Source organism: Larimichthys crocea, chromosome XVIII, assembly GCF_000972845.2.
Source record: "Larimichthys crocea isolate SSNF chromosome XVIII, L_crocea_2.0, whole genome shotgun sequence".
Lineage (NCBI taxonomy): Eukaryota > Metazoa > Chordata > Actinopteri > Sciaenidae > Larimichthys > Larimichthys crocea.
The window spans coordinates 8,562,882-8,581,051 of record NC_040028.1 but is presented as its reverse complement, the minus strand read 5'-3'; the positions used below and the strand labels follow the sequence as shown (position 1 = coordinate 8,581,051).

Below are 18,170 nucleotides of genomic sequence, written 5' to 3'. Positions count from 1 at the left end.
CTTCTTCAGCTTCATGTAGTTGTCATTGACGACCGGTCTGCATTCAGCTCTGTGCACCACCATCCCCTCCAGACTGATTTCATCTACAACAAAGAGTGACTCAGCTGCTCAATCATGATTCAGACACACGCCCTCAGACACAGTTTGACGGGAGGGGGGGCAAAAGAAAAAGTAAAACCAACAAAAAATGTAAATTTCCTTATTCAGCATCTTATGCCATAAATTATTATAAAACTAAAGATCCATTAAACAACAACAAAGAGAATAAACATGGCATTCAACTGAGCATGATTTATGGCATCTTTATGTCGTATAGCACCAGTTTCCAACCTGTAAATTTTGTCAGAGTACAAATTTGGATACTGGACACCACACAGATTTCTCTAAAAGATTGAATGTATCCAAACTAGCACAATAATCCTAAAGAATTGTATTTGTTAAGTCACTATCCATCGCCAAATGATGCTGATTAAAGCCTGGAAAAAGTGTTCCCGGAAAAACGCTGTATTAAGTTACTGCTAATGCATTTCCTGCTGTTGCAGCTTCATATTGAAATTTATTAACTGGTGAAACACAAGACTTTTACACAAGACTTGTCAGGTATCTATCCTCAACCCAATATAAAACATATAAAATTGCCAAAGTATTAAAGTTTAACATGTCTATTCGTAGTATTTGTAGTATTCGAGTTAGCCTTGGAGGAGGCCAAGAAGCCAGCGCTCACTCTAAAGGAGCCTGACAGAGAAAGGACAAAGTGCCAGAAGGAGATCCCTCTCTGCGGCACTTCATGGCCGCTTACCAAACTGTCATGGTGGGCCACTGGGGAGTGTCACTCCACATGAAGTCACACTCACAGCAGTGGACGCTCTGAATTAAGAAGGAGGGGATAAAGAGGCAGGTGAACTGAAGCTGCACAGCGAACCTTTACCATGAACACCAGCTTCCAGGTGTTGAATCGTACCGGGCACAAAACAACGTTTTCTAAAATCAGAAAATATGATGCTAGACGACTGTAGAGCTGAAACAATTAGTCAATGAATTGTTTAGTTGTCAGACATAAAATGAATCAACTGGATGGGCGATTAATATGAGTGCTTGTCTTGTGCAACAGCAGAACAGACAATGAAGTCATGTTTGATCATGCCAGTGTCGGTGAAATTCCCGGGAATCGCCACTCTGAAATCGTTTAGTATAAATGCCTCAACTGAATTGTCTAATTCTTACAATTAAAATAAAACAAATAAATAATTGGCCGTTGTGTCTGTGGTCTCCCACGTTTTTTAAAAATCAGTTAAGATTTGAAAATACTCTCGTGTTCACCAGTCATCCTGCTCTTCTTCGATCAGTACAGGGAGCTTCTTTCATCGTTTACAGGAAATGGTCCAGTTGGTGAGCGTTGGCGTCTTATTGGCAACAGCTCAGTCTATTGTGCATTGTTGAATGATTTGGCATTGTCTGTATCTGGACAAACAAAAGGTCTGGGAAGCCACTACATTTTGCACCCATCAGTTAAGAAACCAGCAGTGGGAGAGAAACTCTAAAGGGCAACGCAGAGCGAGGAAGTCTACCGAGAGGTGTAGAGGTCAACAAACAGCCTGCGAGGCATTGATAATGAACAGACTGAGACAGGAGCAGATGACGTGGAGGAGGGAGAGAAGCTGTCAAACTTATTTTAATGTTTTCTTACATATTAACAGTTAAGAATCCTCAGGTGGGAAACCAGAAGGAGTGAATCCTTTTCGCCATACATGCCAATTCCCTCCCTGGTCCTCACGCTTACCTCACCGATCGTCTTTTCCTTTTTGTCTCGGTCTCTCCCACTTCAAACGTGGGGGAGTAATCCAAAGAAAAGATACGAGGAGAAGACGTCTCTGCCTCTCAGACGTCATCTGAAGCAACGTCAGTTTCTGACGCCGACACAGCAGGATCACCCATCAGTCGCCATCAGCTGCTCTGTGGTGTCTTTTGTTCAGCAGTCTGTGTTTTCACAGATAATGTGGTGTGTGTCCAGATAATAATAAGGGGGCACAGTCCCACTGCTTGTGTTTTTATTGTTTTAAAATGTCCTCCTACATGATAACACACAAAGTTCTCTCTGTATGTTGACCCTTAAAAGCATCCTCACATGCACAACAAACCTCTTTTCAGACTGTATGCAGATCAAACCACGATCAAACTAAATGTACTGGCAGCAAAGCGTTTTGTACTCATTAATTATTTATCTCTCCGTTGATCTGCTTGTAAAGTCGCTATTTAATGATTCATGATTGAAATGCTAGAATTTATTTTGTGGCAAACATAGTGCATGTCTGGTGAAAATTATTCATGTATTATATCATTATTGTATACACCCATCAGCCATTACATTATGACCACCTGCTCAATATTTCAGGTCCCACTTTTGCCATCAAAATAGCCCTGACCCATTGAGACATGGACTCTGGCTGTGCGGTGAGTCTCAAATACAGCAGGATTATCTTAAAATACATGTGGAGATCACAGACTTAGGAGCTAAACCTGTCCATGGAAAAATGATATTTCTCAGCAGATATCTTTGTCACTACAAGACTGAACAAGCAAAACAGTTTTGTTTATTTATGTGCATTATTTATTCAGTTTGGGAAACTCCACAATCTCTATTTACTTAAGTTGATAATTGTTGTATAATCGCAATATTACATTCGAGGGGGAGCTATATGTCCATATACCAGCCTTATCTTTAATAAAAGCAACCTTGATGTATTCAGCGTAACCCAAAGCTGAACAAATGCAAGTGCCACGGTCACCATAGTAACCATCACATGCCACCTGACATCACGTGCCCCGCAACATTTCATCAAGCGTCCGTCTTTAATCTTGAGGCAACAAACGGTTTGCAGTACGTGTCACAGTTCTCACTAATGTTCATCTTTGCCTTTCGCACAAATGGATGCAATTATGTGCAATTATTGGCTGGTGAGTGCCAGAGCACTTGCCAGCAACATGTCTAAAAACCACACCCACACACAGGCAACATGTGTGCACACATGCACATGACTACTGACTACCCAACACTAACATCCCTGTTGTGCCATAGTCACGGTCAAGCAGGGTCAAGGCCATAAAGAAAGGACAGTTTCTCTCAAAGGGACTTCCTGTTTCCTCTCTCCAGGATCCAGACGAACACAGTATGTAGGAGAGAAATCTACTCCTAAACATGGAAAGACACATACTGTAGATAGATCGAGAAGGGAGAGGAGCAGCATGGGATGTTGACTGACCACAGCATGTGTAGCTCAAGGCTTCAGTGTGTGGGAGGCACACTTGAGATAAATGGTAGACGCCTGCACATTGGCTTCACAATAAAACTCTTGAGTGTGAGATCAATGTTTTGGTCCACACCTTTAGCAGACATTCGGTATCCTAATTCTCCTACGCAAACCCTATCATTCAGAGCTGCGTAAGATTTCATTACCCTCCATCAGATGAAAAAAATACTGAAGCTGAAATTTAAAATCAGCCACATGAAACAGCTCCTGTTTTCATTTGCTTTGTTTATTCTTCCTGTTTGGATTAAGCTTTTATATATTATGGTACTTTTAGATGGTTGCCATTTTTAGTCACTTTATATTTTGGTCAATTAAGACACTACACAGTTATACAGCTTGTAAAAAATGTGACATAAAAGTGTCCATGTGGGTGGCAGCCAGTTACAGCAGCGCTGAACACGTCTTTGTGTTTTTAGTATTTTTAGTACTTTTTTGTGCTTTTTTTCCCCCCACACCAATCTCCAATTGTTTGTGTTTCTGTTATACTTCATCACACATCGGGTGACCCATTCAAAAAAAGCCACAGCTCTCTGTTTACACGCGATGACAGCGTTTAGGCGGTCCTAGCATACCGTGGATAGACCCGAGGTCGATCCTAAAGTGAGGAAACGAAGACGGGGATGCAGAGGTGGATCTAAACACCAGGAGCGGAACAGATGGTACAAACCACGAGCATTGAGCATCACAGACATGTGGCTAAATGAACTGACTTTGGACTCGCTGGTAACTCTGGATGGCTTGTGTGAGTCAAAAGGACTCAGGAGTCTTTCATACATGGGGTGCCCACACCAGTTGAGCCACCGAGGCAGCCCTGTTTATTTATTTATGAGTAGTTTTTTATCCACGTTCTAAATTGCGAGCTTCAAGTGAATTTCCTCAGTGTGGGATCAATAGTGTGTTTTATCTCATCTGTTATAGTACTAGATGCTAGATAAAATTCTTTGGCAGCTAAATCAGTTTGCACGTTCGTTTATAATGTTTTCACCCCATAGTCAAAAAACTTCTCTAAAAAGTATTAAAACATCTAAAACATATTGTCTCTATAACATATTTTGGGGTGATGGCCAAAGACTCAAACATCCATGGTTGTTTGTCTTTATGTGTCAGGCTTGTGATGAACTGGTGAGTGTGTACCTGTCTCTTGCCAAATGTTAGCTGGGACTGGATCCTGCCCCGTGTCCCTGATAAGTGGTTATGGAAAAGGAATTACTTTTGGGGTATATGTCAAATTTAATGGGAACCATTACTGTGGAGCCGTGTGATTTGAAAGAATTTGTTGTAATCACCAATTTTCTTGACGATAGTAAACAAAATTGGTAGCTGGAGAGGTTCCCGTTCACCTCTAAGGCATTGCCGTGGTGTCCTTGAGCAAGATCGAACTCCTAACTGCTCCCAGAGTGTCACTATGTGGCTGCCCATCACTCCACCATCTCTTCATATCTGCTGTCCTCTATGTTTATGTTTGTATTTCGGGCCTTTATATCTGTAAAACCTCCCAATTTCCCCATTGAGGGATCAATAAAGTTATCTTCTTCTTCTAGAGTCTCCACAGAGTAAGTAATTGACTGGTCTGACTGGCAGGAAGGGTTTAACCTTTTGGGAAAAGTGATTATTCACTCTCTTGCTGAGAGAGTTCTTATATAAATATGAAGCTACAGCCAGGAGACAGTTAGCTTAGCTTAGCACAAAGACTGGACTAGCTCTGTCCAAAGGTAACAAATGCTTATCAAGGTTCACTGATTCATATTTTATATCTGTACAAAAACAGAAGTGTCAAAATAATAAGTTGTGGTTTCACTGGGTGATAAACTATTTCCTGGACGGGCGCAGAAGCTTCCCAGTGTCTTGTTGTCACCGTGAGGTTGCCAAGCAACCAGCTGAGACTCACAAAGTGAATAAGCATATTCCCAAAAATAGCAAAGTTGTGTTATATGCATCATGGCTTTTCAATTTACTAAGAATTTATTTTAAGATTTGATTGGTTGGGTTTTGTATTTATTTTTCACTAACAGCTGCTTTAGGGTCTAAATAAACGTCCCTGACCTGATGGTGTTGACCGGCAGCTGTTTATTTTATGATGTTCCCCACTGAAAGAAGTTTGGATGTATTGATGTATGTGGTATGGTGTTCATTACATGAGAATGAAACAGCAGCAGAGAGATAACAATGTATATGCACTTAGCTCTTGGTTTTAATTGTAGCCACTCTTCTCCCACATAGTTGTGTAACACACACACACAACTTGCTCTCTGTCTGCCAATCATGTCAAACTCTTAATTACAGAGGTCTGAATTTAACCCAAACAATGTCAAAACAACCAAAAGTTGCCAGTTCAGACACATACTACTGTCTATCTACTGAATCTAGATTATACTGGGTGATGATCCGTAATAACAGTAAGATTAAGAACAATTTCTGCACTAAATCAGGTCTAATGTGTGACACAACCATGACCAAGTGGCAATTTCTGTGGCTGTGTAACAGCTGAAACTGCAGTTCCTCAAATGTCCACTTGAGGTCGGCTACATAACGAGTCAGTCTCCATAAGTCCCCATATTAAAATGCCCAACTTCACAGCAGAAATAAACATATTTACAGCCTGGTACAAAAAACAGTTTGGGTCTCTATAGCTAATTTCCTTGTTCATGACAACTGTACTGAGGGTGATTTTTTATAGAACTCATCTGTTCAAATTATATTAAGGCTTTTGTTAGGTTATCTACCTGCCCCCTACCTAAAATAAAGTTCACCAAACATGTACGGAACCATAAATAAGGCACCAAAAAACAGTGTTGGGTGGATAAGCGGACCTCAACATGATTGGGCTCTGTGGCTAAAAGGACAAATATGCTGTAAATTACAAATAAAATCAAAATCTTCAGACAACGTCAGTTTGTGTCATGTGTCTGTTGTGGTTCAGATGTAAACGTATCAAAAGCTTCAAGCTGTCTGGTTTTCATCTATCTATCTGCAAATCCATCCATCCATCCATCCATCCATCCATCCATCCATCCATCCATCCATCCATCAAAATAACATCAAAATCTCACGATACACTGTGCAATAAAAATCATTATGCTGACAGAATCAATGCAAAAATAAAATAATAAAACGATCAGTTCTATGTGAGGATGTTTACAGCGCTCATTCATCCTCTTTGTTTACAGCTGACAACCTGTGAACTGCTTAGTTGCCTTGGCAACTAAAAGTACTGACAGACAGCTGCTAATCAGCTGTTCGAGCTCTGGCTCTAACCATCTACATTCATGTCAACCAAGAGTCAACAAAAACAAAATCATTAGGATGAAATCAAACAAGACAAAGAAAATCAAAACAACATTAAATCCTACATGCGCATCAGTGGAGAACGGCAAACTTCTTACTACAACAAGCTTTGACCAGTGACAGTAGAAAGAATGGACAGCGTATACATGACGTCACTCAAAGAGCTGTTTCGAAGCTCAAAATCTAATTGCCGCCATGTTGGCTGTCCTGCCTTTTCCGCCTCCTAATCTAATAAATGGGCACAGACGTGGATCATAGATGGACCCGAGGCTGGCTGAATGATGCCTAGTTGCGCAAACAAACCATCTGTAACAGCACCCATCTGTCAATCAAAGCGCCCACGCTGTTAATTATGCATAACTTAAAAACTTAATATAATTTAGACGGGGGAAGTTAATAAATTACCCTCGGTACAGCTGTCACGAAACTGGGAAATTATCTATAGAGACCAAAACCAGGCTGTAAACATGTTTATTGCACTGCTGTGACATTTTAACATGGGGACTTATGGAGACTGACTCGTTATGTAGCCAGCCTCAAGTGGATGTTTGAGGAACTGCAGTTTTTGACACCCACGGAGGTTGCCACTTTATCTTTACTTACTTACAACCACTCGTAAACAGGAAGCTAATGTCACCTACAATACACAACGGTACACTGTACAGAAAGGGTTTGTTTCCAGTGTTGTTTAGAGTTTAACTTTAACTGGAAATCTATATAGACACTATATGATACGCCTGAAAAGACCCACACCTTTAACCCACAACAATGATACTTCTCTTGCTTTATATTTGTACAGCACTGTGAAATGACCCACAGTGATTTCATGGTAATGCCGCAAAGAACAGGCTTATTTTTTGCATTTCAGTCACTTTAAAATGTTATCAAAAACAAACCTACAGAGTCAGTCAAGGATCTTATTAAAGCTCCATTTTAATACAGTGAGAATCTAAAAAATGGTAATCCTCTTCCTGAATTAAAAAGAAATAGTCTAAGAATAAGCAGTATAATTAAAGGGAAAGAATACATAAATAAATACATTTACATTCAGCTAATTTTTTAAGAGCAGAGCAGTGAGAAATGGCCAAGTGAAGATGGCAGAGGAAGAGAGAGACAGATGCGAGGGTGAGGAGGTCGCTCGTCCACCCCCCTACGCTCATCTCTTACTCTCCATCTGCTCCGAGGCCCTTTCCTCAAAGCACTGACCTTCCTAATGTTAAACACAACAAACAGCCCGCCGCCCACCAGGCCTTCATCCACCATCACCAGGATAAACCCTCCCCTCCTCATCTAGGTTTCGGCAAATAGCGAGTCAACACATACTGTAACAAATACGACTGTCAAAGAGCTTCATCGGTAACTCCTGTATCGTAAAACCTCTGCAGCTCAACAGTTCTTCCTTCTTTTTATTCAAGTTTTACTCACCTTAAGGTCCGTTAAGCGTCTACAAAAAGAATTTCTCTCTTACCGACTCAAGATCTGACCCATTGCATAAGCTGCTTCTGTTACTGTGCCTCAGGCTGTCTGTGTGACCCTGGCTCTCTCTGCTCGGAGTTCACTCTCCAAGACTTTTTTTTTTTTGGATGATTTCATAGCTTCTCTACACCAACAGCCTCAGCCTCTGATCTCGACTCAGATCTGATTGAAGCTGAATGAAGAACGCCAGTGGTGATTTCTTTGGCTTGAGGTGGTTTCAGCTCTCAGCAATAATTTGTAGATATATTACGAAGACATGAGGCCAGACATATAACAACACATACACTCAAAAACCAAGCAATACATGATTTCCCTCAAGTAAACGCGCATTTTATTATTTCACACAGTGTAGCCGTAGTAATAGGTAATATGATGATGAGGTGGAAATGGAAAAATATGTTTCAAAATTAAATATGGAGTTGCAAACTAATCAAATTACTTGGTGTGAAATAACTGTTGTATAACATTAGACAATCGTACCATAAGGGCTGATAGAGGGTTACTATCTTAAATTGTAACATTTTCCCACAAATAATGTTTGACTATGAAATATGCAATTATTTCATACAATACAATACAATACTGACTACCACACTGAGGATGACTGGAACAATATATGCCGGTAAAATTACAAAAATTAAGAGGATTCCCTCGCTGGGGTGAAGTAAATTCACAAAAAATTTCAGTTCAACTGCAAACAGGGGAAGCTATTATAGCTTATTAGCTGTGTTGTACCATTCACTTTTATTTCACCTGCTTTCTGGTTCAAGGTTGAAGGTCCTGGTAAGAGCTCTGTTGGGAGAGCATAATAAAATGATGTTGTGCTCAACTCAAGGGAGTTACAAAGAGTTTTTCATGGCTTGTCCTCTTCTTCTCAGATTTGCGAGAGATTATTAGAGAGAGATTATGAAAATCTTTGGAACGGAAGTTATTTGCTGTTTCTCATAATCCCAGACAAACACGGAATGAACATCTCCTTAAAATATTACGCACAGAGAAATTACAGAGCAAAGCATAACCCTTTACATATCAATAAAAGGGGAATAAAAGATTAATTGTATGTCCCTGTGCTCAGATCTTATTATCCTTTATTGTGAAGCTTTCTAAAGTCTGCTTCAATACGAGCAATGTAAACTCCACATTACCTTTCTGATATAACTGCTGCTGATGGTTTACAGGCACATGTGATGAGTTAATGATATGCTTGCTATAAAAAGCATAATGACAGCTGCTCTGGGTTTGCTGGAGAACCTTGCCAATGCACCACAAGTGGTGAAACTGCACTCATTGACATGTTTAACGACTGGTGGAGCAGGCAGGATATTGATGTGCAAACTGGGTGCATGCTTCTATCGGTGGTTAAGTAGAAAAGTGGAAATCAATGTTCCACTGTGTGCATGTGTGCTGTGTGTGTAGTGTGTGCTCTGTGTGTGTGCGCGCACGTTATTGAAATTTACAAAAACAGAAATGTACTGACACACAGCTTTTTTTTGTCCTTGTGTATACACAGAGTTTGTTCTGGCCCGTGGATGTTAGCGTAACTTGGTCAGATTCTCCCTGCGTCTTACCCCATCAAGAATAACATGCAACAGAAAAGGAAAAATATTCTCTTCCTTCACCACAAATGGTAGTGACAGAGCCTTGTCTACAACAACAAGGAAGCAATAGCAGCAGAGGAGGGGAGGGATATATCACTGATTAGATCTCCAAATATAATTTTCCATTAGAGCTCCTCTCTACCAAGCCCAGAGGCTCCTTCATTAAGGAAATGTAATGATTCCCATTCATTATTATCATTGAAGTGATTTTCCAACGCCTGTAACTGTTGTCAGATTTCCGTTTTGATTTGAACTTGGACTGGCACCATCCATGTGCAACAAACAAGCTCAAAGTGCCGAGAAAATTCAGAGAAAACTGGTGGAAACATTCAATTGCTCGTGGACTGAGACTGCTACAGATTATTCCTCAATCTTAAAAAGCTAGTTTTTCAGAATGGTGTCTTAGGGGTTTCTGTGGCCAGCTCAGCCACCATGTGTCTTTAAATTTATTGCATCATCCTTGATATTTCTGTTGTTTCTGTGTGATATGATGTACCTTTTTTCATAATGTCAAAAAGCTATTGTAGCTTAGGCTCAAGCAGACAGACACAGTTTAATCTGATTCTCAATGTTTTGTTCGTGTTGTTTTCTTGCAGTTTTAGTTTTAGTCACCACCAGAGTGTTTATTTATTACTTTCATACTGTTGTGAACTTCCCAATTACTCTACTACTTAAATTATTATCAAAATTGGAGCCCAACTGGTATATCTGCGGATATTAAAACAGTACATAATGCAGAAAAAAAATGTGTGTGGTGCAAAGGTTATCCAATGAATGAACTACACTGTGGTGAGTAAGAGAAAAGAAGTGTACATATACACACACACATATATATATATAAAATTATTTAACATGTTAAAGAATATTAAAAGTCTTGTTCAAAAAAAAAAGTGGAGGGACTACAACCTGGGAGGGGAACACGTCAGGATCCCCCAGGAGGAGCAGGAATGCTTTGCTGCGGAGAGAAATATCTGGAAACCAGCTGCCACCACGATTTGACGCCAGATAAATGCAAGAAAATTGATGGACAGCAGGCTTCAGGAGTACTTTGCATTGTCATATTGGTCCAAAATCCACATCGAAAAGGTCTCTTTTCATTTCAGAGCCAAAATGTATTATATCAGCTTCCATATCTTTTATTGTTAAATTTTTCCCCTCAAAAAATCTGTAGCAGTCTGAAAAATCCATTAAGCATGATGTAGACCATGTGTCATTTAAAAAATTAAATGCTGATATCTGATCAGTTTGATCTATCAGCTTAACTTTACCTGCAGCACACACGCAGACTTCCATAATGAATAAAGCAGGAGACTGACAGCTGTAAGCTCATACAAGACCCTATTTTAAGTGGTTGCCATGCCAGCTTCACAGCAGTGCATGACTCCATGTTACACTGCGAGCTCTTAGAACAGCCCTATGAATAATTCACCACCTTTAAGAGAGAACAGAGTCCGTACTGTCATTTTGGGGAGATTAATTTAAGCATCACAAAGCTGCAAGTTTGATAGAGAAGATAGAAGATAGAGCTGATTTCTCACTGACTCTGAAGATAATGATCGTCCTCGATGAGCCAGTTTTAATGAACAGGAGGCAGAAAGCAGGTCAAACCTCCCACAATCCTCTCTGCTGTATCTTGGCCTCGTTTGCAATTCCAATCGAGTGTTGTCGATGATGATACCGCTAATCGCTTATGATTAGAAAATCGCCACGGTGACAACAAGAGCTGCCACTCTGAGATCTTCTCCCGAATAAACACACACACAGAAAGAAAAGCAACATTTTGGTAAACCCAATTACTGCTGCTGCAGTCACCATGTTTGAGTGTTGAGTGTTTCACTTAAAATGAATCAGTCATTTCTTATGCAACTAGTTGATAACTTGTTGCACAAAAGCAACACACGTTGCACACACATAAGTACAGATACATGAACATTTAGCGATCTGATCAAACTGCTATAAGTAAAATTTAAATTAAATGAAAAATACATATAGCATTGTTGTAGTACTTGAGATTGGTCCGTGTCTCATCTCAGAATCGACTGCTTTTTTACTCAGTTTTGTCTCGGACATAGAGGACTCAGGATTTTATTGCGAGACCGGTGAAGACCACAACTGCAGGGGAGTAAAAGCGGCTGAAAAAGTTGTTCCACGCTCTGTAGTTATAGAGCAAACGCCTGTGAAGCACAGAAAACTAAAAAGAGGACAGTTCAGGTCGAGGTTTAACCACAAGGCTGCGAGCCAACACCTGCAAAGTTCTTCTAACAAATTAAACTCAGTATTTTATTAAAGAAGTTCATTAAATAAAGAAATGAATATGAACTAGTTCAGTTTTTAGAACTGAGAGAGAGTTGCACATGATGTTTCCTGCCTTTATAAAAGAAAACACAGCAGTCTGTAAGTCCTGCCATACGCTTACTGAAAAGGCTGCGAGGCCTCACCCAAAGAGATGTGGCGAATATTAACTAAATGTTAGCTACCTAAATAGGCTATATACTATTTGGTCTTGGTCTTGACTTGATCTCAATACACTCTGCTCTTGGTCTTGACTTGGTCTTGGTTTAGCTACAACACCGACATATAGTCATGAGCTCCAGGGAGTGACCGAAATAATAAGCGGTCAAAATGAGTTTCCGCCATAGGATCGCTGGGTGAGGAGATCTAGGAGATCTGGGACATCTTGGAGGGAGCTCGGAGTAGAGCTTCGAAAGGAGCCAGCTGAGGTGATTCGGGCATCTGTTCAGTATCAGGATGCCTCCTGGACAACTCCCTTTGGAGGTTTTCTGGGCACATCCATCTGGCAGGACACAACTCGGGGAAGACCAAGAACTTGCAGGAGGGATTATACAGCCCATCTGGCCTGAAAATGCCCCCAGAAGAGCTGGAAATCATTGCTATCAATTTCCAATGACTAAAAAATGCTCATTTGTGACAGCTCATTGCCTCATAGTGTAAGTTAAGAGCATCTTCTGAGATGTATTTTGCAATGTACAACATTCAGAATAATGTCTTAGCATATTGTACTATTTACAGCTGATACTTTCATATAAACCTTAACCTGAAGACACATTTGGTTTACTTCAAATTCTCATTTAAGTTTCATAAATATGGGCGCAGAAAAAATCTTCCCTCCTTCTTCATTTGTGTTGCTAAGTGAACAGGTGCATGTAACAGCTCCTTCACTTCTACATCTACTTTGCATGTGAACAGACTGCTGAGAAGAAGCCTCACATGTGATCCAACAAACTTTGGAAAAGGCAGCCAAGAGAGTGGATCAACATCAAACACTGGTGGGTCAATTTCCTAATCTATATATCAGTCTGACAGTCCTCTTTGGCATCATTCGATTTTGTTCTGATCTAATTATTGCTGATCCATTCATCAGTTAGTCAATTAACAGAAATCAATTAAAAGTTTGTCAAAATATTGAATATTTCCTGGTTAACAGTTGAATATCTTCAGGTTTTGGACTAATGGTCATTCAACAAATGTGAAGACGAACATTAACTAACAAATAAAAAGAATAATCATTAGTTGCCTCCCTAAATATAATCCATCATCCCTGCTACCCTTGTCTGCACTTTTAAGTATTCCAGTCATAATTAGTCTCACAACAGTACAACAATATTTTGCTGCAGGGTGGTCTGAGATATAAACATCCCCGTAAAGCAAGCCCACTGTGTCTACTTGCCACAATCCAGGTATTCTGTCACTGCCAGACTCCTGTGCTGACAAATTATGCAAATTGACTGGCATTCCCTTCGTGGTGTAAAAAAACATCTACAGTAGGTTACAAACCATCTGGACTGAAATATTTCTACAACAGAATTGTTGGCGGGGTCAGAATCGAGCATAAACATAAATTTAGTGTGCAGGCTGTTCGCCACATTTGCGTTTGCATGAGAAGTCATCAGACGTTAATGTGCAGATGTACAGATATTTTAATATAGGAGCATTTGTTCAGGGTCATTTTCTACATCACCCTCCATTATTTTGTAATTTTGTCTTAAGTCCTTAAGGAAACACATAAAATAAACGAAGGCAGTTAGGACACAAGAAACATACTATGGATGGATTAGTCGACTATTCGATTAAATGTTGCTGCCCTTAACACCATTGACAGTATAAAGAATGGACAGGTTACCCATGACGCCACCCAAAGGTTTCTGAAGACCTGTTGTGAAGCTCACCCCAAAACCCCACCAGACACATCTCTGTCAAGTCGCGGCTATGGCACTGTTTTGGTTTTTTCAAACCCCACCGAGAGCATTTCAGAAGTGCCAGACTTTGTTTGCTCATTTTTCTTGGTTTATGTGCTTCTAAATGTGTTAATATGCTATGTACTTAACTTGTTTCTCTTTCGGCTATTTTCCCTAGTGTTTAATTCTGATAAAACGACCAGATTCTTTTTACCCGTTCTGTCTGGCTTCTTGTCACCTCGCAGAGCCCGCGGAACGTGGCGCATACATACCCCGTTGAAATTTGGGAGTCAGAGAGTGGAGGTACTGGCCAGCACCATGTTGGCAGTCCTGCCTCTCCCGGCTAAAGATCGGCAAAGACACGGATCATCGACGTGCAGAATGACGCCTGGTTCTTCAAACAAGCCATCTGTAACAGCACCCACCTGTCAATCAGGGTGGCCATGCTGTTAATTACGCATAACTTTAAGCCTTAATCTAATTTGAACAGTGAGTTCTGTAAAAATTCACCTTCAGTACAGTTGTCATGAATGGTGAAATCAGCTACAGCGACCAAAATGTTTTTTTGTACCAGGCTGTAAACGTGTTGGGACTAAACATGGGGACTGGACATTTGAGGAACTGCAGTTTTTGGCTTCACTTCACAGCCACAGAGATTGCCGCTTCGTTTTATCACACACTGTGTCCAACCAGAGACCAAAAATAATTTACCTTTACAGGCCCTCTGTGTAAAAATCACAAGTCATGTTTAATGAGAAATACACAGAGACACACTGCCATGTGAAACACAGACTGATGGTATAAAGCATTTGTACCAAATTACCGTCTAGTACAGTTCCCCTGAGGTGGGCTACAGGCCACAGCATCAGCCAATTCAAAACCGGTCCTTCATGACCAGACCACCATTGACTATAATTGGTCCATTTCCTCCACAGAAGCTTAAAGCCAGCACGCGCACACACAAGACACAAGCAGCACTCTCTAAAACAGAGGAGTGCTTCTTACCTTGCAAGAAAGAAAACAAGATATTTACATAAATTTATTCTCTGTTGCTTTCATTTACATAAGTGAGACTAGCAGCCTGCTTCTTCCTGTCATAACCAGAGATCCGAGCGAGGCGGTAAACCCGTAAATTAAGAAGCCGGACCCCCCTTCGACATAGATTCCAGCTCACATGTAGTGTTGTGTGGTAAACAGATGGATCTGGCTGCAAAAAGGAGTTTCATATTCAGACTCACACAAGCTGAGACAGTTTCACACCACAAAAATTATAGAAGCAACCCCCTACTCCATCTGGTGACAGCAGTGTGTGTGGTTGTGTGTGTGTGTGTGTTAATTGCTATCTCTCTGCTCTGCACCTTTTTTATCACAGATAATTAGGGAAAGAGAGCAAGCAAGAAAGACGGAGCTCCTGGAGTCCATACTCTTCTGTTGTTTGCACTCATATTCCCACTCTCTTTCTCTCTCTCTCTCTTTCTCTCTCTCTCTCTTTCTCTCTCTCTCTCCTCCCTGTATGTGACGCTGTATGCCCACCCACTCCTAAAGGGAGGGAGAGAGAGAGAGATGCACAGAGAGCCAGTCTGTTTTCAGCTCCCAGTTCACTGTAGCTGCTCTGCCAGACTCATCCATCCATCCACCATCACACACTCTCACACACATTCCCTCTCACTATACGACAGCTGACAACACCTTCTCATTTCCTCAGCAGTACCACCGCCACAGACTCACACAGCCAGTAACAAGAGAAGAGGAAGACTCGATTTTTGCACTGCAGACAACACCAGCTCTGAGGAGGCTGGGTCGAAGGCTGGAGAGGGTGACTGGAGAATGGAATGGAACCTCAGAAGGATGGAAAGTGAACTGAGGCACATCAACCCGGACCTGCTGCAGCCCAGCAAGAGCTTCAAGAAGCCCTCATCAGGCACCATCACCATCAACGTAGGAGGGTTCCTGTACACCGCCCACCGGATGACCCTTTCCAAGCAACAGGGTTCCTTTCTGGAAGAGCTGGCCAACGGGAAGAAGCCGGTTCAGCACACTGATTCCATGGGCAACCCGTTCATCGATAGAGATGGTCCGGTTTTTCGCCATGTGCTCAACTACCTCCGAACCGGAGAGCTTCAGCTGCCCGACGACTTCCGGGAGGCAGGGCTCCTGCGTCGGGAGGCCGATTTTTACCGCCTGAGCGAACTGGTAGAAGCCGTGGTAGAGTGGGAAAGCCAGAGGGCCGCCCAGCGCGAGGCCGCCTTTTTGGAGGTGACGGATAGCCACGAGAGGTCGCAGGGCCTCAAGGTGTACTGCAGCGATCCCATCTTCATCGACAAAGTCAAAGCGCGGCTGGTGCAGATCTCCAAAAGCCGCTTGGACGGCTTTCCAGAAGAATTTGTGGTGTCGTCCAACGTGATCCAGTTCCGACACTTCATCAAGTCGGAGCCGGGCTCGCGGCTTGTGCTGAAGGAGGACAGCACATTCCTGTGCACACTTGACTGTCTGAAACTAGAGACAGTGATGCTCGCACTGAGATCAGGCTTCAAGCTGGTCACAAGCCTCGACAGCAGCAAAGGCTCCGTGGTGGCAGCTGAGGCCCTTCACTTTGTCAAGTAGGATGGAGGGAAACCGAAGGAAGATAGGAGGAGGTGAAGGAGGAGGAGGAGGAGAGGGGAAGGCAGGACGGGAAAAGAGCAGTGCCTGATTTCATATCCGCCCTGCTAATGTAAGGAGATCGTGTAATATGTGCTGAGTAATGTGTCATTTGGTGAAAGAAGGAGAACAGGTGGGTTGGACTGTCTCACAGTGTGTATAGTGGCTTACAGATAAAGGATTTGATGAGTTTCGGGTAATAGTGGATGATTTGAAAACAAGTATCAGCAGAATTGCATTTTGGCATCAACCTTTACACTGCTTCGTGAGCTAGTATTTATAAAATTCAGACCAACTTAGCATTTATGTCTAAATTGCATTGGATTAGATATGAAGACGAGCCAACAGTATTCTATAGAAAACATGAAGGAATCATAACATTGCTTCTGCTGCTTCGTCTACGGCTGCAAAAGCCTTCAAAACCAGCCGTGATGTGCACCGCTGTGCCATTCAGCTTTTACTACAGTCTGTGTGTGTGTGTGTGTGTGTGTGTGTGTGTGTGTGTGTGCGGGCGCGTGTGTTGCTATATACTGTGTGTGCTGTGTTTACTTCGTGCTTCGACCTTTTCTTTAGTTTATTAGCCACTCTGGAGCCTGGAGGGAAAACCACAGCGCATTAATTGTTGTTTTCTGATGGACTACCAAGTTCGACATCCCAAAACGGACTGAAGCAACATAAATAAAAAAATAAAAAAACGTTTCTCAGATTGTGTCGAGTTCAAGTGCAAAGACCTGTGATTATTGTAAGGGCTTTGAATCTAGCATGATGCATGTGCACTAAATAAACTGTGTTTGTTAGTGCTGTGATCCTCTGTGAAGTCAGTGCCACGACAATGCCTATTTACTTTTCAATGTGGATATTTTACAAATAAAAGTGACACTGAAACTGAGTGTATCTGCAAAAGTATGTGTACAGTTAAAGCCCTGAGTCATTGCTTGGTGTAAGAAGTCTGTCCAATGCTGCTTGTACTGATGAAAAGTGTTGAGAAGTTACTTTGCATCAATTATATATAAGCACCAGAGAGCAAGTTTTGTAAAATGTACTGAAATCAATATTATTCAATAGCATAAAAATCCTGACCAACATGCACTTACAGTCTGTAATAAGCTTTATTGGTGTTACATTTCCAGAATCTTCTGATTGTACAGACACACTGATCTGCCGCTTACTTTCCTTCCATAAAATCACTCACTGCATGTGTTAAACACTAATTTTCATGTCTGGAACAACCTAGAAGGTGTGCAAAAGGACAAAAATAACACTATGTGCAGCATATTTTATGCTGTTACACGTATTAGGTGTCAGAACAGTAGAGGGTGTAATGTTCCTGGGTTTCTGCTCCCTGAATGAAGACATCACATCAAAACCCACTCTGCATGAATCATTTTTTTTTAAATTGATCAGTGCCACTGGAGGATATTCAGCTACAGAAACATAAAGCATGCCTCTATATTTAAATAGTGCTGGGCTGCTCTATTTTTTTTTTACATTTTATCAGTCTCTAATGCGCTTGGCTTATGAGAAGCTAATTAGAGACACAATAAATGGGATTTAAAAATCACTCTGCCCGAGGTTTATGAGAAATCTGTCTGTTTTGGGTTCACGCTAAAAGGAACAGCAGGAGCAAAATTTATTTTAGTTTTATTGTTGCTCATCTTGTCCTGAAG

The 18,170-nt window shown here is 41.4% G+C and overlaps 2 protein-coding genes across 2 annotated transcripts in view; one reads left to right on the top strand and one right to left on the bottom strand.

Annotated features, from left to right (window-relative positions):
- LOC104933426 (general transcription factor IIF subunit 2) overlaps window positions 1–18,170 on the bottom strand; it is a 43,806-nt gene that overhangs the window by 4,841 nt on the left and 20,795 nt on the right. The window contains exon 5 of the mRNA XM_027291023.1: window positions 2–83. Coding sequence (XP_027146824.1) covers window positions 2–83 — 82 coding nt within the window. The remainder of the gene's footprint in view (window position 1; window positions 84–18,170) is intronic.
- kctd4 (potassium channel tetramerization domain containing 4) lies at window positions 15,361–17,388 on the top strand. Its single transcript, XM_010748872.3, has one exon. The coding sequence runs from the start codon at window positions 15,691–15,693 to the stop codon at window positions 16,465–16,467; it is 777 nt and encodes a 258-aa protein (XP_010747174.1). The 5' UTR covers window positions 15,361–15,690; the 3' UTR covers window positions 16,468–17,388.